We start from the raw sequence: 27,897 nt of genomic DNA on the forward strand, positions 1-27,897 counted from the left end.
CCAGCTTTCACTTTGGATTCCAAAGTTCACACCTACTTTGTTCATCGTTATCCCCAGCACTCAGCATAGTGCCTGACTTGAATAAATGATAAATTATGTGTTGACTTGCTGGTATTCAGGGAGCCCGATAAGGTAGTAAACATTTGAACTGAGCCTAAGGAGACTTTTGTCAGAAGAGGAAACCATCTTAGATAGGGAGACTAGCATGAGAAAACACTGTAGGTGAGCCAGTCCTATCTGGACTCTGACCTTTTGTGTGATGAAAATGAGAACCAAACAGAAGAGAAACAGAGACTTTTTTCTCTAGAGTAACTGTGAAGAAATGAAAACTTTAAATGTGGATGCTTCTTTTGAAGAGCTTCTTTGTGAAGTAGAATAAATTATAATCATACCTGGAAGAAAATGGAAACCCTGTACAAAAGACTTTTTAGTAGAATATATGAGGATTGTTTGATAAGAAAAGGGAAATTAAATATGGTACGAATTCAGTAATCTGGGAGTTAACTTTTTTTTTAGGTATCTATATACTTATCTGTAGTAGTATCTAGATCATTTTGCATAAAAAACTAAGTATCTGTGCTGTGTGCAGTATTTCTATTTATTGGCGACTCAGTGGATCTTTGCAAAAGGCAAATTATAATTGTTTCCAACATAATGAAACCGCATACAAGTCGCCTGGAGATCTTGTTACGGTGCGGATTCTAATTCAGTAGGTCTGGGAGGTGCTTAAAGATTCTGCATTTCTAACAAGCTCCAGTCATGATTATCATAAAGGTCAGTTGGAATATAAACTAAAAATTACTAACCCATCCAAAATTCTAAAAGGTTTCACATTTATAAATTTTTGTCTTAATTTTATAGTGTGTAAGCATCAATTTGAAGGCAGGAAGGAAGAGGAGGCAACTCGTAGGTTCTTTATTGATATTTTCAGTTCTTATAACAACCCCATGAGGTGTATTACTTTTCCCCTTTTTGGAATTGAGGTAACTGAGATTCGGAGGTGGTCAAAAAGTTAAAAGGTCAGATTTGCCTAGCTGTCTGTCTAGTGTCTGTTTTAACAACTGCATCATCTTATTTTTCTTTTTGTTTTCGTAAACGTGTTTTCATAGATTTGTACGGATCAATTTTTTCTTCTTTGGTGGAAATAGTTGAATCTGTTGTTACTGTCTTTTACATTTAATTTTAGAATTCCATTTAGCTTAGTTCTCCCCTGTCCATTAGAGTTACAAGTTTTGCTGGAAGGACACTCCCATATTTTCATTGCAGACCTTTTCTAAAATTAGAAAATCAAAAAAGGGAACTAGGCATGTGTTTTGAGGAAGATAGCTTTTTATGGTCTGTCAAGCACCAGACAGCTGGTAGGATCCAGTGGGGAAAGGGGATTCTTTGCCATATTCTTGCAGAGATACAACATGCAAAAATGGGTTTTATCTGAGAAATACCGTGTAGGTTATCACAAATGTATATTTTCATTTGACTTATTTACTGCAGTCTAATACTAAAATATTCCTTCTAGAATGTGAAACACAGAAAGTATGCAAGGTGGAAGGCAACATATATCCATAACTGTTTAAAGAATGGAGAGACTCCTCAAGCAGGGCCTGTTGGAATTGAAGAAGATAATGGTATGTATTTATTTATCTAAGCAAAATGACTTAGCAGAATCATAATTGTTCCAAATATTATTACTCAAAGTTTTTGGAAGAAACTGTACACTTTTGTTTGTCGCGTTAGTTCTAAAATCTGTGAAAGTTAAGTGTGAAATCATAAATCTAGGGACAGTGAGAGATTAGGGCCAAACTGCTCTAATGTCTGTGTCAACAAAATGGCCTGCCTCTCTCCTACCTATAATCAGATTTTATTCCAACATAGAACAGGTAATCCATTTATAATTCATAAAATATTTCCAAACCACAAAGACACTGTTATTTTTTACATTATCTGTTTGAGGTAGATTTTTTTGGCAGAGGGGAAGATAGTACATTCACATGGTTCAAAAGTTATAGAGGATATAAAATATATGAAATGAGTTTCTCATTTCCACCACATCCCTCATTTGCCCAGATTCTACTAAAACCCAAATAAACATTATTTTCAGTTTTTTGTGTACCTTTCCATATGATTTTTTATGAATTTACAAGTATATAGGAATATATATCCTCTTTTTTTTTTAAGGTTTTTATTTATTTTTGAGAGAAAGAGCGGGGGAGGAGCAGAGAGGAAGACAGAAAATCTGAAGCAGAGCCCATATCACCTGATTTCAAAAGTCTTATGCTAAGTGAAAGAAGCCAAACACAAAAGGCTAAATACTATATGATTGTATTGATATAACATCCCAGAGAAGGCAGTGCTCTGGGGACAGAAATCAAATAAGTGAGTACCTAGAGTGAGGGAGTGGATTTACTACAAAGGAACACGGGAAAGGTTTGGAGATGATGGGATGTAGTGGTTGTACAGTATATAAGTTCGTCAAAACTGTATACCCAAAAAGTAAGAATTTTACTGTATATAAATTATATATCACTAAACCTGCCTTTTGAAGACCAAAGGGGTTGGGGGGAGACAAAGAAAACCTTTGTGTTCTATTTATTTAGTATTCAGAAGACTGTTTAGAGTGTTATAATGCCACTTGGTGAGAAAGGTACACTGTGGTTTTGTATATGAATACTCTGTGTAAATGATTTTGTAGTCCACATCTTAGAGATGCAAGCTTTCATGCATTTCATGCTTTCATTTCAGGTTAATTTCTTGCTATCTATTCCTGAAACGCTCTTCATGATATGCCCTTAATCTAATGTTTTGTTTTGTTTTGTTTTGTTTTTAGTGTTTTTTAATGTTTGTTTATTTTTGAGAGAGAGATAGAGCACAAGCAGGGGAGGGGCAGAGAGAGAGGGAGACACAGAATCTGAAGCAGACCCCAGGCTCTGACCTGTCAGCACAGAGCCAGACGTGGGGCTCGAACCCACAAACCGTGAGATCATGACCTGAGCCAAAGTCGGACACTCAACCGACTGAGCCACCCTGGCACCCCCCTTATCTAATGTTTTAAATAGTCTTTTACACATAGAATTCTTCTTGTAATTATTTTATGTAATAAATACCTTGCATTCATATAGTGCCTTAAAACTTACAGATTATTTTCACATTTCTGAAGCCCTCAGAAATCCCTTAGGAATTGTTACTACTATTTTACAAAGGAGGAAGTTGAGGGGCTTGGGCCTGCCTAAGGACTTAGAACCTCACAGAGGAGAACTAGAACTTGAGCCTTGGCCCACTTACTCGGAGTCCTGTGTTTTTTACATTCTTCCTTTCCTACTTTAATATCGACTGTAGTCCAGAATGTTCTATGTCAGGCCTACTGTTAACAAGCGTCCATGGGAAAATAGCCAGCATCCTCAGTACAAAGCAAGAGTAACCACAATGTGGCATCAACCTACTTTACCATTTCTCCCTCCTAAAATACTCATCTTTCTTTACTTATCTGAATCCTGTCTGTGATATTTTCTCCTTCATCTGAATTTCTGCAGAGCTATTTTGTTTATATATGTTTGTAAAGTCTTTATAAAATACATAGCATTTAATAAAGTATCTTCATAATTTATGTTAATTTTTATCATTTATGGGGCACTTGCTAGGTATTAGGCACTGTGCTAAGTATTTTATGTATATAATTTAGTTCTCAGAGTTTCTGAAGGTAGCTGCACATCCCTGTTCAAGCTCTAATAACTAGTTAATGAAACTCAGTATTGGAACCCAAATCTTTCTAATTCTGAAGTCTGTACTCTTGTTATACATTTAAGCAGATGCATTTTTTCCTTCAACCAGTTTGACATTAGATAACAAGACAATACATATTTGTCTTCCCCACTGAGTGTTACAAGAAAATTTCTACGTCAGCCAGTCAACATAACTGTTAATTTAACATTCTCTTGAGAGCATAGTACCAACATTATGAGGAACACTTCTGTGCTTTAGACATGATGTAGAGCCCTAAATTTGGAATGAACTCCCACTTCCCAGGATATACCTTTGTACTTAGATTTTTTAAATGTAATTTTCTTCATTCATTTTTGAAGAAAATTTTTTTAAATGTCATTTAAATTTGTTTTAATGTCATTTTTTAAAAGTCATTTATCAGCTAATGCTGAGTACCAGGGATAGTACGAGGGATAGATACCAGGGAGTACCAGAGATAAATAAGAGACATGGTCCTTTACTCAGGAGCTTACGAGCTCCTTAGAAGCTTAGCTCCTTTACTTAAGAGCTTACGTCCTCATGGGGAGCAATAGGTTTAATAAGCAGTTATAATAAATACATGATAGTAAGAGATTGTGCTTATTGAGTCTCCAAAGAGAAGTTGAATTAAGTCAGGTAAACAAAAAGGATGAAAAAAGCATCTTCCAAAGCAGCAGGGAGGCCAGTTGAGAACTGGCTGGACTGTAAGTATTGTTTGGGGGGAGGAGCATTTTGGGGAGTGAATTGAAGGATAATTCTGCATATTGTGAGATGAATTCAAGGGCTATTAATGACCTAAATTATAAATAAGAAAAGCCTGGGTGAGATATTGGCCATGAGGATAAACAGAAGGAAGTGTAATCAATAGAACGTAGAATACTTCAGTGACAGAGGAAATGGAAGATGATCCCTAAGTTTCCAGCCTTTCAAAGAAATGACTAATACAACATGAGCAGGTTTGGTGGGGAAAATTAAGAGAAGACACTGAGATAGTCATGTGATTACTACTTGGAGAAGTCGCAAGTGGCAGATCTTCTTCCAAAGATTGCAGGAGAAGGTTCTGGGCTAAAGGTAGAACTTTGGAGTTGTCAGCCTGAAAGCAAGAGATGAAACCAAAGTAAAATGTTGGATCACCCATGGAGAATGGATAGCTTAGGACCTAAGGCCAGAGATGGAAACTTTCTTCACGTTCAGTAATTACATTAAATTGGAAAACGAAGCTGAACCACTTCTATTATCTGATTACATTTAAGGTTCCTTTTACACATTATTTGTAGTAAGTTTACTCATGTTCTAGTTCTCATTACGTTCAAACATTTGGTTGGAGACACTTTACTTCTTGTATATGGTATACATATATTCTTAAATATACCATGAAAATATCTTTTTTGTTTTAAACATTTTATTTTTTCAGTACTATTTCAAATGTGTCATTTTAGGTACATCAAAATGCCTAACAAATAATCAGTGTTATTTTTTAGACATTCTTTCAGTATCAGTGACTTCTCTAATATTAACATTTTTAACTTTTGCCCTTGAAAGTATTACATTTTGATTATTATCATGATCACTTTTGTTCTGAAATGGTTTCTTTTAGGTTCTATAATACTACCTTAGTAGAATATTAGATCTATATAATTTTTGTTGTGTTTTCCAAAAGTTGGCTTAAGTGGAGCTTGTAATTTCTATTCGTTACTTTTATTCTGTTTTTGTGGAGCTTCTAGATAGTAGAAAATGATGAGTTACAGAATACCAGTAATAAATCCTCTAAAATATGAAGAGTTTTTTTCACTCTATGCTTTTTCAAAACAACTTAAAATGTAACCTGGTGGCATAATCAGTGTCAATGTCATAACCTCTAACAGTATATGCTCAGAAGTGGTTTATGGCTCTCTCTACCAGAGGATGTCCTTAAATTTGAATGTGTAAGAGAAAAGTCGTCTTTAAACTGTGATTTTCTCAATGTACCATTATATTCTCTAGTGTTCTTAAATTAACTCCTGACTTACATAAAAAGTATTACATTTAACAAAAGTCTAATTCTCTGGAATTTAATTTCTAGTAAAAACATTTAAAAAAAAAAGTAGATACCACACCTTAGTTAATTTAGAGTAAGAAAAAAGAGAAATATACTTACTCCTGAAAATAGTACTGTATGGAATTAAGCCCATAAAGAAGCCACATGCTTAGTACAAAAATAGCATTCTAGGGAAAAGGCTCAACTGAAGGGAATTCTGTTAACATTCAAACTCTAGGTTTTCATGTCCATTTGAATTCAGTATCTGCAAAATGGTATTACTTCTGACTGGTCATTATTAACCTATACTCCAGCAATAAAAACTAAAGAAGGTAATTACATATTTCATATTTCTAGTGATTTAAAATTACTCTCTTTCAACAAACCATAAGATACAGTTAACCTCAGCATTTTTTAGCCTCGATAAATATTTGCTCTTAAGACCTGTAGTTGAAGAATATGAGAGATATAAAATAAGTCAATACATTATGAATCTAAAATGTAATCTTAAAGTGTCCTAATCTAGTGTTAATGTCATAACTTTAACAGTATCTTCTCAGAAATGGCTTATGGCTCTACAAAAGGACATAATTTTACAAGTACACATTTTTTGAAGAATTTGAAAATAAATTGGAGATACACTCTTTTACTTCTAAATATTTCAAATATTAAGTTTGATCAGTTGATTCAGTAATCTCCTTGGTGGCGTTTTGTGTCCAAGATCCAGTCTAGGATCAACCCATTACATCTACTTTTCATGTCTTCTTAGTCCCTTTCACCTGGAATGGTTCTTTAGCCTTTGTAGGTGTTTCTTGGCCTGATGTTTTTGAAGAGCACAGGCTAGTTACTTATAGACTGTCCCTCATAATTAGATTACTATTATGCATTTTTAGCAGAAATACTCTAGAATGAGATTGTGTTCCTTACCTCCCATTGGAAGTGTATAATATTGTGACATATTGGTGAAATAATGGTGATATTAACTGATCACTCAGATAATGTGGTATCCTCTGGGTTATTATACTTTAAAATAATTTTCCCTTTGTTATTAATAAGTTGTTTGTGGAAGATACTTTGAGGCTATGTAAATACCCTATTTTTAATGGAATATTACCCCACCATCGTTAGCATCTACCGATGATTTTCTAACACCATTATTCCTTCTATATTAATAAGTTGGCATTATACTATAAGAGTGTTCCTATCTCTTTCATCTGTGTATTTACTCATTTAATTATTTATGTCAGTATGGGCTCATGAATTTATATTCAGTGATTATAATCCATTACTATCATCTCTTTTTATGTTGGTCAAAATTGTCCCAGATTCAGACAGTGGGAGTTTTTCAGTCTGGCTCCTGTGTCCTTTTTGTGTGTTTCTGTCGTTCTTGGTGGTATACACTTCCTCGCTTTCTGACACATCAGAATGCTACAAGTGCATCTAGTTCTTTTTTTGACCCAGCACTAGAATCAGCTTTTTCTTTAAAGAGCCCTTGGGGGCACCTGGGTGTCTCGATCAGTTGAGTGTCCGACTTCAGCTCAGGTCATGATCTCGCGGTCCGTGAGTTCGAGCCCCGCATCGGGCTCTGTGCTGACAGCTCAGAGCCTGGAGCCTGTTTCAGATTCTGTGTCTCCCTCCCCCGTTCATGCTCTGTCTCTCTCTGTCTCAAAAATAAATAAAAACATTAAAAAAAAAAAATTTAAAGAGCCCTTGGTCCTTTTTACTGGAGAATGGAAGCCAAGACCTGGGAACCTGGGCATGATAGGCACTAGGTGTCTGCATTGCTGCGGATATATCATTGCTTCTAGGCCTTCTCAGAACACAGCAAGGGAGACACACACACACACACACACACACACACACACACATTATTTTCATTCTTCAACACTAAGTATTCTAGCTTTCATTAGCTTCAGTTTAGTCATCCATTTACTCATGTCTGGAAAACAAATGATAGAGTCAGAATTGGTAATCTGTACCACTGTAAAAAAGCAAAGATAGAAATTAAAGTTAACCTGTTTACTTAGAGTAATTCAGTGACTCGGTGACTTTTGACACACATCCCTCTAAATAAATAATATTTCCATTACCTCTCAAAATTCCTCATACTCTTTCCCAGTCCATTCCTACCTTGAGAAGCAACTGATTTAGTTGTTTGTTTAATCAAAATTTAGTTTTACCTGACCTGGAGCATTGTGTAAATGGAGTCATACAATATTCTTTTGCACCCAGCTTCTTTCTCTCAGCATCACATCTGTGAGATTCATCTATGTCTTGTGTATGAGTAATCCATTCTTTTTTATGGCTGAGTAGTAGTTCACTTTGTGGATACAAATAATTTATTTATCAGTTCATCTGCTAATGAATATTTTAGCTGTTTCTAGTTTGAGGTTATGAAGAATTAAGCTTCTTGACACTTAAATACATGACATTTAAATGCAAATACATGTGGTTTTTGACATACTTCACATTATATGTGAACACATGGCATGTGTTCCATTGCTCTGGGTCAATAGCTGGAGCAGAATTGCTAGGTTATATATGTTTAATTTTTAAGGAATTCCCAAACTATTTTTAAAGTCATTGTACCATTTACACTTTCATCAGCCATGTATTAGAGTTTCTGTAATTCTATGTCATTGCTAACACTTGGTATTGTTAGCATTTTTAAATTTAGCCATTCTGACCCATGTAAAGTGACTCTTCATTGTGATTTAACTTGCATTTTCCCAATGACTAAATGTTATTGAACTCTGTTAAATGTACTTATTAGCTTTTCCTATATCTTTATTGGTGAAGCATCTGTTTAAATCTTTTGCCTATTCTTTTTTGTTGTGGTAAGATATACATAACATAAAATTTACCATTTAGTTATTTAATTGTGTGGTTCAGTGGCATTAAATACATTCATCTTGTTCAGTTTATCATCACCATGTATCTCCAAAACATTTTTCATCTTCTTAAATTGAAACTCTGTACCCATTAAACTGTAAGTCCCCTTTCCACTGTGGAATCCCCAGCCCCAGGTCACCACCATTCTGTCTTCTGTATCTGTGGATTTGACTACTCTAGGTACCTCATACATGTGGAATCATACAGTCTCTGACCTTTTGTGACTGGTTTCTTTCATTTATTGTAATGTATTCAAGGTTCATCCTTTTTTTTTTTTTTAACGTTTAATATTTTGAGAGAGAGAGAGACAGAGTGTGAGTAGGGGGCAGGGGGGACAGAGGGAGAGGGAGACACAGAATCCAAAGCAGGCTCCAGGCTCCACACTTGTCAACACACAGCCCGACATGGGGCTTGAACTCATGAACCGTGAAGATCATGACCTGAGCTGAAGTTGGACGTTTAACTGACTGAGCCATCCAGGCACCCCAAGGTTCATCCATGTTATAGGATGTTTTAGAATTTCATTCCAAAGGCTGAATAATATCCCATTGTATGCATGTACACATTGTATTTATTCATCTAGTGGTGTACATTGTGATTGTTTCCACATTTTGGTTGTTGTGAATAATGCTATGAACATTAGTATACTTGCCTGTTTTTAATGGATTATCTGTCATTCTAGTATTGATTTTTTTTATAAATTATGAACATAAGTCCTTTGTCACATACATGTTTTACCAATATTGACTCCCAGTCTGTTGCTTACCTTGTTCTTTTAATTATCTTTTAAGTACAAGAAACTTTAATACTGATAAGTATAATTTATAATTTTAGAAAATTTATGGCTATTTCTTGTGTCCTGCCCAGTCTTTTTTTCTACCTCAAAAATTCTTTTATATATATTTAATCATGAAGATTTGTAGTTTGCATTTTTACTTTTAGGCTTGTGAGAGACCTTAAATTTTTTTGTGCACGTGGTGTGAGGTAGGGATTCAGGATTCTTTCCCCATAAGGGTATCCTATTATTTCGTCACCAGTTGTTACACATTGTCAGAAATTCAGTTAATTGTGTGATTCTATTTCTGGACTCTGTTCAGTTACATTGGTATATTTTTTTGTCTATACTAATAGCACACTGCCTTCCATCTTTTTACAGTAAATCTTGAGGTCAGCTGGCAGAAGTCATCCCCCTGTTCTGGTATCTCCTTTATCCACATGTTCTTAGCTGTTCTGTGTCCTTTGAGTTTCCACATAAAGTTTAAAGTAGGTTTTTTCAGTTTCTGTTAAGAAAAAAAAAACAAAACCTACTGGAATTAGGAGTGATATTACATTGAATTTATACATCAATTTAGAGTAAATGTATACCTTAACAAAGCTGAGTCTTTAATTGTACGAATATGATACATTTTTCCATTTATTAAGCCTGCATTAATTTTTATCAACAGTATTTTGTATTTTTCAGAGTATAGATTTTGAACCTCTTTTGTTAATTTCCAAGAAATGTGTTTTTTCATTCCCTTGTTTACTTCTAATATGAAATACAGTTGATTTTTGTATAATGTTGTATCGTACAACCTTGCTAAATTTACTTGTTAGTTGTGGTTGCTTTGTAGATAAGGTCCTTGAGAGTTTCTGTGTAGGTAATCATGTTATCTGTAAGGAGAGACAGTTTTGCTTCTTTCTTTCCAATCTTTATGTCTTTTCTTTCTTTTTCTTGTCTGTTGCACCAGCAATGATATTTATGTGTGTGGTTTTGTTTTGTTTATGGCCCCGTCTCATCTAAGGAGTCCCCCCCCCCCCCCCCCAAGCCCCACTTCCAGGGAACTGAAAACTTTTGTTTTAAAGGGAGGTTAAACTTTATCAAGTGCTTTTTATGCATTTATTGAATTATCATATGGTTTTTCTTTCTTTATTCTGTCAATATGAATGACATTGATTTTCAAATGATAAATCAATTCTGCATTCCTTGGTAAACGCCATTTGGTCATGATGTGTAATGTCTTTACAATATATAGCCAGGTTTGGTTCTCACACTAAGGATCTTTGGATATGTGTTCACATTTATGAGGTTTGCTATCAGAGTTAGACCAGCCTCATAAATAAGTTGACAGTGATTCCTATTCCTGTTTCCTGAATGTGTTTGGATAAGATAGATATTATCTCTTACTTAAATGTTTGATAGAATTTGCCACTTTATCTAGGCTAGGCATTTTCTTTATAGAAAGTTTTTTTGCTGTGAGTTCAATTTCTTCAATAGATACCAAACTATTCAGATCATTTCTTCTTGGGTAAGTCTTGGTAGTTTGTGTCTGTATTTTTCATAATGATGATAATCATACAGACGTTGAAAGGATAATGACATTTCCCTTAGATTGTGTAATTCATTGACTTTATATTTCCTTTCTTTCCTCATTATCCTTTTAATATCTGAAGAATGTGTATTGATAGTGCCTCTTTAATTACTAATATTTATATTATCCATTTCTCTGTCCTTTTTCTAATCTGGTTATTTTTCAGTTTTTTTAATTGTTCTAATATCTTTGTTTTCTATTTCCTTTATGTTTGTTTTTATATTATTTTTTCCTTCTTTGTACTTGAGATTTAATTTTCTTTTAGTTTTGATTTTGTAGCTTCTTAAGAGAAAATGTAGACTTTTTATTTTAAGCTTTTCTTCTTTATTAGAAAAAGCACTTAAAGCATCATTTATCTTCCCTGTGGGGACTGATTTAATGACATCTCACAAATTTTGATATCATTTAATTCAAAATATTTATTTCCTTTGTTCTTTGAGAGATGGATTATTTAGAAATATGTTGTGTAATTTAAAAATATTTGGGACTTTTCTTTTTGATTTCTAATTCAATTCTCTTTGGTCAGGGAACATACTTTGCAAGATTTCAATATATCAGAGTTTACTAAGATTTATTTCATGGTACAAAATATGATCTGTCTTGGTGAATATGCTACTTGCATTTGAAAAGAAAATATTCTGCATTTATTTGTGTGGTGTCCCATGAATGTGAGTCATAGAAGCATATTAAAGTTTCAACTGTGAGGATTTTACTAGTTCTGTCAGCTTTCGTTTCATTTTTATTAGGCACATACACCTTTATAATTGTTTGATTTTTTTTTTTTAATGACTTCACCTTTTTATCATTATGAAACATCTCCTTGTATCTCTACTAATATTCCTTGAAATGAATCCTATTGTGTCTATTATTGGATTTAGCCATTTCAGCTTTTACTTGGTATTTACATAGTATATCTATTTTCATCATTTTAGTATAAACATATCTGAGTCTTAAAGCATATAGGGTTTGTTTGTTTGTTTTTCATTTTTTAAAAAAGTTATTTATTTTGAGAGAGAGAGCAAGAAGGGAAGGGGGAGAGAAAGAGGGAGAGAGAGAATCCAGAGTGGACTCCATGCTGATAGTGCAGAGCACGACTCAGGGCTCAAACTCACAAACCGTGAGATCACGACCTAAGCTGAACCCAAGAAGTCAGGCACTTAACTGACTGAGCCACCCAGGCGCCCCTTTTTTGTTTGTTTGTTTTTTGTTGTTGTATTTTGTGTCGGCCAACATCAGCCTTCAAAATAATATTTGGTCCATTTAATGTAATTATTTCTATAGCTAGATTTTAGCCTATTATTTTTACCATTTGTTTTCTGTTAGTCCTGTTTTTGTCCCTCTTACAGTTTCTTTTCTCTGGTGAGTTTTTCTTCTTTCATTATGACTATATTTTTTTCTGTGATTCTGAACATATTTATAATACCTGCTTTAAAGTGATTATTTATTTATGTGTTTATTTATTTATTTATTTTACTAATTTTGGTATCTGGGTCTTTGTGGTCTATTTCTATAGACTCTCTTTTTCTCCTGACTCTGGTCACATTTTCTTCCTCCCTCCCACCCATATTTCTATTAATTTTTATTGCTGATCCCCTCTTGTAGCTCCTTTGCATTTTGTTATCTTCCCCTGCAAGTTCTTGCTTACTGTTCTAATGGCATTTAACTTGCCTGAACTCGAACACCGTCCGTCTTTCACCTTTAAGGCTGTTGCCTTTACCAGGACCCTCAAGAATCTCTCTGGACTGTGCGTGCATAATTCAGGGTCCTACAGCATTTAGTTGGGGTTCATACACATATTTCAAGGCTCACTTCTCTCCAGTTCTTTCTTTTGCTCAGACTGTTGAGTGCTGCAGGTGAAAAGCCACATGAAAGCAAACCTTGCCTGGTGAGATTTCCTCTCCTGGGGGCCATCTTCACCCTGGTTTCTTCCGGCTTTTAGTCACTTTCTAGTGCCTTTAAACATTGGACTGAGAGGTTCCTTCCTATCTTTCATTTAGGATGAATTAATGTTACAGTTCTCTAATAGAAGAGAAAATTATTTTAGTGTATATAAAATATAAATACATGTACACGGTTACTTAGTAACATATATTTCAGAGTAGGTAGAGTTTTTTGGTTGCTTAAAATTATCTGCATTGGATATATAATGTGGCTATGATCAGACAAAAATGTTATTTAAAAAGTTGATAGGAGGGGCGCCTGGGTGGCGCAGTCGGCTAAGCGTCCGACTTCAGCCAGGTCACTATCTCGCGGTCCGTGAGTTCGAGCCCCGCGTCAGGCTCTGGGCTGATGGCTCGGAGCCTGGAGCCTGTTTCCGATTCTGTGTCTCCCTCTCTCTCTGACCCTCCCCCGTTCATGCTCTGTCTCTCTCTGTCCCAAAAATAAATTAAAAAAAAAAAAAAAAAAAGTTGATAGGAAATAAATTGATTTCAGAAATCTGTTGCTCTAGTTTGCATTTCAAATTACTAAGATTCCCAAAAGTGGCTAATTGTCATTTTTTTTTTTTTTTGATGTTTGTTTATTTTTGAGAGAGGGAGAGAGCATGAGCAGTGGGAGGGGCAGAAAGAGAGGGACACAGAGGATCTGAAGCAGGCTCTGTGCTGACAGCAGAGAGAGCCTGATGTGGGGCTCAAACCCATGAACCATGAGATCATGACCTGAGCCAAAGTCAGCCGCTTAACTGACTCAGCCATCCAAGCGCCCCACTAATTGTAATTTTTAAATAGACTGTCAATATTTAACTTTCCCAAGGTAGTTATCAAATTCAGCTAATAATATAGTATATTTTAAGTCTGTATCTCAAAACTTCTCAACACAAGTCTCTTACTACTCCTTTCTGTGCAGGTAGCTCAATGTGAAATTTCATTTTCTTTGTTATTGTTGATGAACCTAATACTTGAACAACAAACACACAGGTAATCATTTTATAGCTAGTGTAAACAACAAATGCTGAGTAAAAGGCTGCTGTCAGAAAAATAAAGTTCTTATGGATAGCATTAAATGTGACATGTTTTGCCAAAAATATCCTGTTTTTCGTGAGTTTAAAGAGTGAGTTTAAAGAAAACTGATTTTTAAGAAAAATATACTATATGCAAAGATTTTATATAATTGTAAAAAGTCTTAACTTGAAAGAAGTGACAATCATATTGTCAGGCACAATTAAGTGTTTCAAAAAAAGAAAACAGTTAAAACTAGTATTTTAAGAGATAAAGCCTGCTTATCGACTGCATTAAATAGAATTGCCTTTGAAGGTCTGTCTTATCTGTATAGCGAGATAAGAATATTTGGCGTGTTTATTTCAAAATACCTAATTTCGCTTTACATATATATTATATGATAGATGTTGAAGAAAATGAAGATGCCGGGGCCACACCCCTGCCTACCCAGCCACCCCGGCCTTCATCTTCAGCTTACGACCCAGGCAGCGTGCCGTCCAGCAGCTTCACGGGAATCCAGATCCCCCCCGGTGCACACGCTCCAGCCAACACGCCAGCGGAAGTGCCTTCCAGCGCAGGTAGGAAGTTCAAGTTAACCAGTTTTGAACTCTTCCTTTCGTAAACAAGAACCGCACTTTTCCTCATGTTTATGCCTCATAGTGATGGTCATAAAACATGGCAAGATCATTAAATTCTATTTGAACCCACAAAAAATGTTAAATCCTTTTTGTTGAAGTTTTAATAGTAATTGTCTTTCCTTTTGAGAAATGATAAAACATTTACATATGTTACTATTAACTTTGTATATTTTATTACTAAGAACTTCTGTGCTTTTCATGAGTCATATTTTCTTTTTTTTCCTCTCCCTTTTTTTGCCCTTTAGTGTTGTTCAGGATTAGCAGTGAGGTGAGCTGGTCTATTACAGGAAGTGTTGGTCAGCGTCCCACTGTATGAGCAAGATTTCATTTTTCTTGCTTTATTTCCTTAGGACCTGACCTCTGCCCTCAACATAGACATTATTGATGGAGGGAGCAGGCACTGAGGCACAGAATCTCAATAGCAGTGGAATCACAGACAACTGAAAACAGGGGATTTGGGTTGTTTCCTTTAATATTACAAACAGTTGACTAAAGGAAAAAAAGGGAAGTGATAACTACTATCCTTGAATAAATCAGTATCATAGGTCTGTGCTTTCATGGAAGAGATCTGACAACACTAGTCTCTAGTAATGTCAATGTCAGTAAATGAAAGATACTTTTAAAAATTGCAGACATGTACTTGCATTGTTGACAAAAGATCACCCTTACTTTTCAAATAGAAGGGCATTTAAAGCCATAATTTAATATCTTGATTTTTTTCCAAAAATTATTCTTACAATATTTCTTTTATCTCCACATAATCTATGGTAGTAAACTGTACAAACATTTCAAAATATATTTTTTAATTTTTTGGCAGCATGCGTGTGAGCAAGGGAGGGGCAGAGAGAGATTCCCTGCTGTCAGCACAGAGCCTGACATGAGACTCAGTCCCACAGATGAACCGTGAGATCATGACCTGAGCTGAGATCAAGGGTCAGACGCTTTAACCAACTGAGCCACCCAGGCGCCCCCAAACATTTCAGAATATTTGATCGATAGGAAAGTCATCCTTTGAGTCCCATTAATAACACATCATTACTTCATTGACTTTTAAATTTTCAGCCTCAGTTTACCCAAACCATTCTAGGTTATTTTGCATGAGTTGACCACTGTCTAAAAGTGTTCTACTTGACCATTGCAGTACCAGTTATTGTTAGTTTCTTTCCTCCTATTTTAAAACTTTTTTAGCTTTAGGGGCACCTGGTGGCGCAGTCAGTTAAGTGTCCGACTTTGGCTCAGGTCAGGATTTCCTGCTTCAGATCCTCTGTCCCCACCCCTCCCTGAGCCTCTGTCTCTCTCAGATAAATAAAAGAAACAAACAAACAAAAAGAAAACCTTTAAAACTTTTAGTTTTATATTACCTGCAAATATTGCTGTCATTTTTGTCTTGAAGAATATTGATGAATGTGGTCATTTTAACACTGACCTCTTTTGTGTCACCATTCTGCATATTTTAACCTGACTTTGTTTTATGGTCTGTATGATGACTTTAATAGCACACCAATTTGAGTTTGTTCTGTAAGTATCATGGAACAGAATTATAAATATTTTCTTTTCTTTTAGAAATACTCAATATTTTCGGGTAGAACAATATAAGCAACACCACCAACTACTTATATGTATTTGCTTTAGGTTAATACTATTGTAATTATACTACTGAATTTAAACACTAACCAGGAGCCTCAGACACACCAGTTTTAGAAAATAAAATGCATTTTGAAGTCAAATTGTATTGGTTATTAGTGCCTACCCCTTGCTAAAGCACAGACTCAACTGTTATACAGCTTCTCCTAACCTAGGTTTTGCCTCTTTCTAAAATGAAATTAACCATACTCTCATACTGATTTTAATTATTAAAGGGGAAAAAGGTTGAAAATTCACTACTACTATGCCTAACACAAAATCAGTGTTCAGCAAATTAGTTTCCTTTTCCTTTTTTTTTTTTTTTTCGCTTCCTTCCTATTTCTGTGCCAAAGACAGGGTATTTAGCAGCAAGCTAATGAACACTTAAAACCATTTTGTGAATCAAGGGAAGTGTCACCTTTGGGGGTAGGATATTGACCTTAAAAAAAGTTGCATGAGGGGCGTTGGTTTAGACAAAATATCTTTGGGCAGAATTCTGTATAGGCATATATTTGTATATTTAATATATAGTTCTACAGTACATATATAGAAGAGGGAAAGCATATTTCTAGTAGGAAGGCTGAATTAGGTTTGGTACAACAAAAGTGATCAAATATTAGTAGTTTCATACGTTCAGACTAACAGTATCTCCTGCTTAGAATATCCATGACATACGTAAACATAGATATCGAGGTAGTTTTCTGTTAGGAAGTTTTCTGGCATAAGCAGTTAATTTTGATCCAGTTAACTGGCATAAACCTTATTTATTTTATTTTATGTTTTCTCTTTTGTTCCTCAGAGTGAGCACATAAAACCAAAAGCCTTAGAACTTATTTAGGTTGAGGTTCTCTTGTGTTACTTTATATACACTCTAAATAGACTTAGCATTTAAATAATTGCCATAGCTATTTTATAAGTTAATTCTTACAGCAACTATATTAGAAATTGTTGTCTCTTATTTACATACTGTAAAGAAATTAAGCAATTGTCCCATGAAAACAAATGTACAGGCATACCTGTTAGTGACAGAACTAGAAACTGAACCCGTGTCTTTCTGATTTTGTTTTTGGCACCTCCTTTCTGTCTCTTCCTCCAAGGAACTAAAACCCTGTTAAATCAAAATCTACTTTTCCCATATAGTAATTTACCCCTTAATACTGGTTTAAGATTTTGGAATCTCCTCTTAGCTGGCAGATTTTTTTTTCTATTATATTTAAAACAGTTAAAAAAAAAAAAAAAAGTCCACAGTTGCCTAATAGCAAATGAAATAACATTTCTAGTTTATAAATATAGCAGATGTTTCCCCTCTTACTCACTTTAAGATTGATTTACTTTCCCTCATATAAAGATCCAGGATGCACTTTTATCAAAGGGAAATCCTTAAGATAGCTGAAAAGAATAGTATGTACTAATATACGGTTTTTAGTTCTTCCACAAAAACGCACCGAGGTGCAAGGAGGGCAGCGATAACGTTTGTTTAAGCAGGGGGAGTGTTTGCCTCTTGTATTTAACCACTGTGGACTATCAGAAGTAGATGATGGAGCAGATGGTTTTTCCTTTCTCTTGAAACATACGCTTTACACAGCCTGTAAGTGCTCAGGAAGAAGAGCTCAGTAATAAATCTAAATAGATTAAATATTAGAACTGTCTTATAATTAATGCTAGCCTTTTGATGATAAATGTAGCTCAGCACATACAGAGATCAAAAACTTAGCGCTTTTATTGTTGTTCTTTTAAGTATCAGCACTGCATTTGAGTTCTCCTATACAGCTTTCAGAGTTGTTAATATTTTGTCCTAACCATTTCAATCAATGCTATTTTCCGTGATTATACTGAGGTTTTACTCAACCCAATCCTCCCATTTTCTTACCTCTGCTTACAGTGTTCCTTGTAGATAGCATGTCTTTTCTTTGCCTCTCCAAATGTTATTCTTTAGGGTTATACTTTTTGGATAATCTTCTAGTTTTCTAACCACTACGTATTATTTCTCCCTTTTCAGAATCCCCACATCATGTAGGCAGTAGAACAATTCAATACTTAATTAGACATTTTTTAATGTTTAATTCTTGAATGTATATTAATGCCATTTAATAAGCTATGTAACCATCTACTTAAAAATTAACCAGAAGTTACTTGTTAATACCTCTTTTTGTTAAATAACAGAAGGAAGGAAATTTCCAACACAGTTCTGCTTTCCCCAGGAATGTTTTTATGGTCACATCACTCCAGCATATTGCAGTCTTGGGGGCTGCGATCCATTTATGAATTGACAAATGAGACCTTTCCAAATCCCGAAAGAGAGAGAGAGAGAGAGAGAGAGAGAGAGAGAGAGAGAGGAAGGAAGGAAGGAAGGAAGGAAGGAAGGAAGGAAGGAAGGAAGGAAGAAAGAAAGAAAGAAAGAAAGAAAAAAGAAAACAAAATAGATTTGGGCATCTCGAAAAAAAAAAAAAAAAGTAACATAAACCACAAGCTATTTTTACAAATTTACCAACTATTTATGAGGGGCGCCTGGGTGGCTCAGTCAGTTAAGCGCCTGACTTCAGCTCAGGTCATGATCTCACGGTCTGTGAGTTTGAGCCCTGTGTTGGTCTCTGTGCCGACAGCTCAGAGCCTGGAGCCTGCTTTGGATTGTGTCTCCCTCTCTCTCTGCCTCTCCCCCACTTGTGCTCTGTCTGTCTGTCTGTCTCTCTCTCTATCAAAAATATATAAAATGTAAAAAAACAAAACAAGTATTTATGAGCTTGTGTTGGGCCTGTACACTAGGTCCCCCTGGGAACATGTCATGATGGCTGTCAAAGGACACCCCTTGGCTCATGCATCAGGACAAATGGAGGCAGTATCTTCTTACTGCTGCGTGAGGCGCTGAACAGCCTGTGTTGTCAGTTCAAGTCTTGTTTGAACGACTGTGACCACAAGTTCTTAATAAAATACACACCAAATAATTTTTTTTAGTATTGCTTAAATAAAATTTTACTACATAACTAAATTTCTGTGCAAATTCTGTTTTGTTCTTGTTAATTAATATTGTCTAGTTAGTCATGTGAAGATGTACAAATAAGCATTTAAAATTTAATAACAAGATGCTGATTGGGGCATCTGGGTGGCTCAGTTGGTTAAGTGTCCAGGTTAAGTGTTTGGCTCAGGTCATGATCTCGAGGTCTGTGGGTTTGAACCTCGCAACGGGCTCTATGCAGACAGCGCAGAGCCTGGAGCCTGCTTCGGATTCTGTGTCTCCCTCTCTCTCTCCCTCACCCACTCGTTCTCGCTCACTCTCTCTCTCTCAAAAATAAATAAACATTTTTAAAAATTTTTAAATAGCAAGATGCTGATTAATAAAAATATTTCTTCTCCATAGAGAAAGGGATTTGTTTGGAGAACTTAATTTAGATAGAAACACAAATTATTTAGCAAGGAATGGCAATGATATCTAGATTGATCTGCTCATGTTTTTTTAACATCAATATGAAAAATATATAGTCATGTCTCTATGCTTTAGATACATCAAAACACTACACTTGATTAGGTCGTCTTGAAGATCCCTCCCAAAGGTTGCATTCCCTTTTTTTTGTTAATGTTATTTATTATGTGCCTTTAAAGGTTAACAAGTTTTGTGGGAACAATTATGTCAGATGTGGATAGTTTAATATATTTGGTTAGCAATTATCAAAATCAAGCAAAAGATAGTCATTAAATTGGTCAGTTTAAAATTAAAACCTGACTTTGCAGTTACACTTCTTTAAATTTTTCCTATAAATAAATTCATACACATTGTACATATGTATATGTACACAGTGTATAAGAATATTCACTGTAGTGTTATCTATAGTAGCAAAAGAATGAAAGCAACCTACATGTCCATCAGTAAAGGACTGCTTTATAAATTGTGGCTCATACATGAAATGGAACACTTATGTACCCATGTAAATTAATAAGGTAAATTGCGAAAATATATTAAGTGAAAAATGTACAAAATAGTATAGTATGCAGACATATTACCATTTGCGTTAAATACGTATGTAAGCACTCAAAATATATTTTCCTGCATGTTTTCCATTGCAGCTTCCAACATCAAATAAGTATGTCAAATTATAATTCAATAAGGTTCCAAAATACTAACTAAGAAATGAAATTCCTTCATGATCCTCTAAACGCTTTCCTAGTGTATAATTAAGAGGTATAACTGTAATGCCCATTTGTGCTTCTCCGATTTGCAGGTGTAACAAGTAATACTATCCAGCCTACTCCCCAGACTGTTCCGGCTATTGATCCTGCACTTTTCAGTACAGTGTCCCAGGGTAAGTCAGCTGTTTTTGTGATATATTGTATCTCCTGCTTTGGGCGTTGTTTGGTAATTTTACCTTAAGAGTGTTGTATATTTGAATGCCTAGGTAATTTGAAACACATTTCTTTGAATGGCTGTGTTCACTAGATTCTCCAGTGAGCCAAGATTATTTCATATTATCCAAAATACCCAACTTTGAAGGCATTCCCTTTTTTTTTTAGTTTTACAGTTCCTTTTTTTGCATAATGCTGGATATTGTGGCACAAACATATAGCCAAAGCTATCATGAAAGCTTATACTAGATGACTTTACTTCAGAATTACCATGTGTTATGATTATGGTCTTCTTTATCTACTACATTAAATTATTAGATTATCCGAAAAGAGAACTGACTGTAATTGAAAATAAAAACAAAAAAGAACCTTTAATAAACTGGCAGATTACCCAACAACGTAATAGAAAACATATCACCTACCCAATGAATACCATATTCCTCTGTTAAATTTGGTTTCCAGACTCCCCTCTATAATCCCCCTCAATTTTATTTTATTTTTTTTTTAATTTTTTTTTTAAACGTTTATTTATTTTTGAGACAGAGAGAGACAGAGCATGAACGGGGGAGGGTCAGAGAGAGAGGGAGACACAGAATCTGAAACAGGCTCCAGGCTCTGAGCAGTCAGCCCAGAGCCCGACGCGGGGCTCGAACTCACGGACCGTGAGATCGTGACCTGAGCCGAAGTCGGACGCTTAACCGACTGAGCCACCCAGGCGCCCCTAATCCCCCTCAATTTTAAAAGCTCTGTCTAAAATCTGCTGTGAAAATATCTGAAAAAGATAGATCAATGACACAGTAGGGAATCTGGAAACCAGGCCACCCAGTATGGAAATTAATGATAAAGGTGGCATTTGGAGCAATGTTGCAAGAATATATATTCAAAAGTGATGTTACAACAGTTGGTTATCAGGAAAAAATATATATTAGATTCTGTCTCCCAGTTCTCATATCTGATTTAGTTGCATCTTAACAGGCTTAACTAGTGAAAAATAATAAATTCCATACCACGGAAGATTCCCTCTTCCCCATTACGTTCTTAAAATGCAACTAATAGACCAGGAGGGAATTGAAACTTAAAGAATTAATGTCCAGAGCATATATAAAGAGCTTCTACAGATGAATAACTAAAACTCAGTTCACCAAAAAAAAACCAAAAAAAACAAAAAACCAAAGAATGAACCTGGACCACTCTCTTAGACCATGCACAAAAATAAACTCAAAATAGATGGAACACCTAAATGTAAGACAGGAAGCCATCAAATCCTCGAAGAGAAAGCAGGCAAAAACCTCTTTGATCTTGGCCTCAGCAACTTCTTACTCAACATGTCTCCAGAGGCAAGGGAAACAAAAGCAAAAATAAACTATTGGGCCCTCATCAAAATAAAAAGGTTCTGTACAGCAAAGGAAACAGCAAAACTAAAAGGCAACTGACGGAATGGGGGAAATTTGCAGATGACATATCAGATAAAGAGTTAGTATCCAAAATCTATAAAGAACTTTTCAGACTCAACACCCAAAAAACAAATAATCCAGTGAAGACATGGGCAAAAGACATGAATCAAAGAAGACATCCAGATGGCCAACCGACACATGAAAAAATGCTAACCATCACTCATCACCAGGGAAACACAAATCAAAACCACAGTGAGATACCACCTCGCGCCTGTCAGAATGGCGGACATTAACAACTCAGGCAACAATAGATGTTGGCAAGGATGCGGAGAAAGAGGATTTCTTTTGCACTGCTGGTGGGAATGAAAACTGGTGCAGCCACTCTGGAAAACAGTATGGAGGTTTCTCAAAAAATTAAAAATGGAATTACCCTAGAACCCAGCAATTGCACTACTAGGTATTTATCCAAGGGATACAGGTTATGCTGTTTCAAAGGGGCACATGCAACCCCCATGTTTATAGCAGCACTATCAACAATAGCCAAAGTATGGAAAGAGCCCAAATGTCCATCTATGGATGCATGGATAAAGAAGATGTGGTATATATATACAATGGAGTATTACTCGGCAATCAAAAAGAATGGAATCTTGCCATTTGCAACAACGTGAATGGAACTAGAGGGTATTATGCTAAGCAGAATTAGAGAAAGACAAATACATGACTTCAGTCATATGAGGACTTTAAGACACAGAACAGATGAACACAAGGGAAGGGAAGCAAAAATAATATGAAAACGGAGGGGGACAGAACATAAGAGGCTCTTAAATATGGAGAACAAACAGGGTTACTGGAGGGGTGGTGGGAAGGGGATGGGCTAAATGAAGGAATTAGGAATTAAGGAATTAAGGACATTAAGGAATCTACTCCTGGAATCATTGTTGCACTATATGCTAACTAACGTGGAATGTAATGTTTTTTTAATTACAAAAATTAAAATATATTTTAAAGGATTGATAATCTACAGTGTCAGTGAAGACCTAGGGAATGACTCTTGGCATGCTGTTGCTGGGCAGTATATGTTAGTAAAGTTTTTTGCAGCAGTATTATGTCACTAATTTTTTGACCCGGCTATGTTCCACTTTTAGGAATCTGTCTTAAAGAAATACGTAGACATAAACACTAAACATGTTTACAAGGATATTTTATTTCAACATCATCATAGTAGTAGAAAATAATCTTATGGTATTATTTGATAATAATGAAAATTATGGTCCATTTGTCCTATGGACTACTGAGCACATATTAAAAAAGAATATAGTAACTCTGACATGAAAGATCTCCTCCATATACTGAAATAAAAAAGCAAGTTATAGAACATTCTGTATAGCATGACCCTGTTTGGGGAAAAAAATTAAAACTCTATCTTCCCGCATGTACATATGTGTTTAAGTACATAGAAAAATTCTAGAGAATGCACAGACTACAACTAGTCATCTCATAACCATCACTAGCTTCACCACCACCTCTAATACTCCCTAAACCCCTTTGCTGCTACATTTTTCTCTTTAGTGCTTAGTACTCATCACCTTTTAGTTCCCATATTATATGTGTGTTAATATATTAAATATTTTTGTAGTGAGTCTGTGGCTGACTGTGGAGAAGAGAATGGGATTGGAAAGGTGGTAGATACAGGAAGCAGAGCATTTCCCTTTCGAACTTGTTTATATAGTATTAGAATGCGAATAACAACGTACCTCATAGGTTTTTTTGGAAGATTCAATGGAATATCTGAAAAGTATTTAGCACAGTGCCCGATGCAGTCACATTCTGCCTCAAATCATTACTGCTGTTGCCATTTTTAAGTGACATATCTTGGCAGTGCCTGGATATGAGGGTTTAGTACTGAGGTTTGTCTTTACCCTTAAGGTTTACTGGGTATCAGATGGTTCCCCTATGATCCTGCCGGTGCTTTCCATTCAAGTCAGAGGATTATAGAGTCCACTAGGGTCAGATTATCCAAAGTCCCTGATGTGAATTTCTAAAGTTACCCAGTTAGATAGAAAAGAGTCTTTAAAGACCCATTTTGGAAATTTTTACGATGAAATATTCTATGCTCTGTCATGACATTAGATAAATCAGCCTTGGAAATGGATTCTTCTATCCTGTCAACTGAGTGTGCAGAGATTTTCTCTTTACACCAAAAATGTTATCTTTGATCCAGTGCTGACCCAGGCTCTTTCTGCTGCAATAGGGAACTTCACTAATAGCCCTAGCTGTCTTCTGCCTTCTCGTACTGCCCTGTAAAGGAGAAAAGCAGCCCTGTGATGAGGACTGTCTTGCCTAAAGCCACTGGAAACATATTAGGCATAGAGTTCAGAAAAGAGATACTCTGTTAGACAGCCTCTCTAATCCTTTAAACACCTTTTAGGTCCACAATGTGCTCTCTCTGGTCTGATTATGGCCTCTAGTAAATTTTAGTAATTGGAAAAACAGCTTCTATATGGGTGCATGAAGAAGTTTTTACAATTTGGAATATAATATCAGATACTGAAATTGAACACTTGTTCTCTTATGTATTTTCCACTTCAGTTTTCAACTGCTAATTTAAAAGAATCATAATTAAGCAGATTTTATTTTTTTTAATTTGAAAGTTTAATGACATGTTTTATTATTGATGACTCTTAGATGATATTTGTTAAATGAAGGAAAGCCTGAAGTGTTACAGAATAGCAAAAGTAACTATTTAACATGGCTTTTTAAGTTCTTTTAATTGTTAAAAATAAATCTAACATCTCTATATAAATCTGTAAGTTACATTTTGTATCTGAATGTGTAAGATGGTTATTATCTAATGATATTTTACCTGCTAGTTACATAATTTCATACAAGTTTATAAGATACATATGTATCTGTAATGACATTTTCCTGTTAAAATACTTCCATTCATATTTTCTGAATATTTGTGTTTTAAAATAGTTTTATCATTGGTGTATAAGTTTAGTTTGTAAAAACTAAAATAGTCACAGAGTTCTTGCCACTACAGACATCTTATTAATAAGTAAGTGGTATGTCAGCAAAACAGTGCTAAGGCTAATGGTATAAAAATATTCGTTCTGTGCATTGGATTTTCTTCCAGCAAGTCCAGTAAATTCTAGATGGATGCCCTACATATTTAAAAATTGCCCTGAGATAAGAGGATAGGCTGTTAAAGTACAAAATGATGAGTGGGGTAAACTCAGTTTTCAAAGATGTCTCACACACCTAGATAGTATGTCTAGCTCTAGATGACCAGAGCCTCTTAATATATCTAGAAAAAACTTTGAAAAATCTAGTAGGTATTTTCAAGAAAGAAATACAACCTAAAGTGTCCTGACTAAATTGTCAATAGAGCTGCAGGATAATTGGTTTTTAAGTTTAAGTGGTAACAAATGCCAAGTCACTAAATACTAAAAGAATTTAGTACTTTCAGTAGTACTAAAACTTTTGGTACTACTGGAGAACTTTTTTTTTAAATATATAATTACATTTTACTAGTTTATTGATTTGTATTTTTTGCTTTTTAAGCAAGACTGGAACTTAAGAAAATTGAAGTAAGTTCTGTCAAAATTGGAATGTGTAATTTCTTACAATAGTAAGATTAACCATTATAACTTTAGTAGCATTCAACAAGTATTTGAAGAATTTATATGTAGCACACTGGCTAGTTACCATATGTAGATATGTGTATATTTATATTCTCTTAAAGTCAGAAATTAATATGTAATTCTGTATGAACTTGATTCATTTTAAAATGTAGGAAATAATATGAAGTGGAAACATATTCATTCATTAAAGTTTTTCAGCACTTATCGGTGCCTGACCCTGCCCTAGAAACTTTATGATCCATTATTTCAGAACTCTTTTGAAAATTTTAAAGAAAACAATAATTTGGATCAGAACTTAGTGTCCAGATACCTGCAGTTGCTATATGTATAGATATGTATAACATACGCACATATATCTTTGGCAAAATTAAAGGTAACTAAACAAAAATAGTCTGTTTGTAAGTACAGACTTATAAATAGAATTTGAAATATATTATTTGCTCGTTATATTCTGTGCCTCAGCCTCCTATCACTTCTTTTTAGAATCCTCATAAAAAATTCTAAAGAAAATGGTATTTCAAAAGACAAGACATAAAGTCAGTTTTTAATTTCATCTTTAGAAATATATATTCAGGTATATTCAAATTTTAGATTAAATGAAATGTTTTTAGCATTTTGGTTTTCTTTTTTACCCAGATTATTTGGGTAATAGTTGAGCACTACCCATATTAACCATATATGTAACTGGAAAACTTGCCAAGAATAAATTTTGGACATAAATTGTAAAAGTTGTTCACGTGTTGAATTTTGTAGTTCAATGATAGTATGTTCGTTAAACCTTAGAGTTTTATATACGGATGGCACAAAAACACAAAATATTTTCATGCTAAAATAAAAGTCAAATGGCTTATGTAATTTTTTAAAAATGTTATTTATTTTTGTCATTGAGAATTATATTTATATTCTAGTTCAAATGAGGGTTCAATGGTTTAGTCTGTGTGTATTGTTCCATGAAAAGAGAGGCTTAGCAATTCTAACATAAACACCTAAACTACTGTCCTTATTTTACACAGAATATAATTTTTTTTTGCAATTAATCTACCAAAATACAAGGGCCTCTAGTTTATTACTTGGGGGAAAAAAACCTTTTCATATAAGTTATTGTGTAGTGGCATGTGTATAGTTTATATGAGTAAGAAAAAATTTGAAAAGCATGGAAAAAACTTATTTAAATACCCTGGGGTTGAAAAAAGCCTTCATGTTTTTATATAACCTTAAATATTTTTTTTATAATTTTAAATGTAATAAGCATTGAACCTAACAGAATACGTTTCTATTCTTACGGATAGTCTTAATTATTCTGTTTGTCTTCCAGCGGATATCCGTCTAACACCAGAGGACTTTGCCAGAGCTCAGAAATACTGCAAGTATGCTGGCAGTGCTCTGCAGTATGAGGATGTCAGCACAGCGGTGCAGAATCTACAGAAGGCCCTCAAGTTGCTAACTACGGGCAGAGAATGAAGCCTTTGTACCACACGTCCGTACATTTTTGGCTTAAAGAACTAACAGTCCATTACTCTCTCTTCAGCCTATCAGGAGCACAGTTTTAAGGAAGACTTCAGTCGCATTGACTATAACAATGAAATCTGTGTCTGTGTATCAGATTCCTGTTGAAGCATTCAGCAGCAGCCTCAACCAGTTTTCATTGTCCATTTAGTGGATCCAGTAATCTCCGGGTATATTGGGCTGATGTTAGCAAGATCCAGAAATGCCCATTGAACCCTGCTTCAGAGAATGAAATCACACTTCTATAAAATGTATTGGGATTCACATTGTATCTTAATATACATAAATTAAAGACTTTTAAAAATCTTATAATTTGGACGCACAGGCTATATTACTTTGCTATAAAATTCTAAATTTAACTTTTAATAGAAATTGCCAGAATATTCTAGATTAGAGATCATGTTTCCACCCTCCCCCCCCCCCCGGATTTATAAAACAAATATGAACATCCTAAACTGTTAGATGAATTTGAAAGGGATTATGTTCAAAATTAAAATATGTTCATGTTTAATAGAACTACATTAAAAGTGAAAATTGTTACAGAAGAAACCAAGGTAAAGAGGTAGAATCACTTTCAGACTTAAGAATAATGTTGGTTTCCCAACAGCTTTCCCTTCTCCATTGAAGCTTAAAGTGAATTGGTATTTATTCATAGGCAGTTTGACTGCATGTATTAGGGAATGAAAAGAAGACATTTGTAGTAATGCCTGGAAACTTGGTGCTTTAAGTTAAGGTTCTCCTCTGCTGCTATGGAATGGATTCCATAAAGTGGATAGCTCTGAGCGCTGCAGAAGACTATGAGAATTTAGACTCTCAGTTGTTCAGT

The 27,897-nt window shown here is 34.9% G+C and overlaps 1 protein-coding gene across 1 annotated transcript in view; it reads left to right on the plus strand.

Annotated features, from left to right (window-relative positions):
- VTA1 (vesicle trafficking 1) overlaps window positions 1-27,511 on the plus strand; it is a 68,432-nt gene extending 40,921 nt beyond the window's left edge. The window contains exons 5-8 of the mRNA XM_049654464.1: window positions 1,517-1,625; window positions 14,336-14,509; window positions 20,407-20,487; window positions 26,881-27,511. Of these exons, the coding sequence (XP_049510421.1) occupies window positions 1,517-1,625; window positions 14,336-14,509; window positions 20,407-20,487; window positions 26,881-27,026 (510 nt within the window). The 3' untranslated portion in view covers window positions 27,027-27,511. The remainder of the gene's footprint in view (window positions 1-1,516; window positions 1,626-14,335; window positions 14,510-20,406; window positions 20,488-26,880) is intronic.
- The last annotated feature ends 386 nt before the right edge of the window (window positions 27,512-27,897 follow it).

Source organism: Panthera uncia, assembly GCF_023721935.1.
Source record: "Panthera uncia isolate 11264 chromosome B2 unlocalized genomic scaffold, Puncia_PCG_1.0 HiC_scaffold_24, whole genome shotgun sequence".
In the NCBI taxonomy this organism is placed as follows: domain Eukaryota; kingdom Metazoa; phylum Chordata; class Mammalia; order Carnivora; family Felidae; genus Panthera; species Panthera uncia.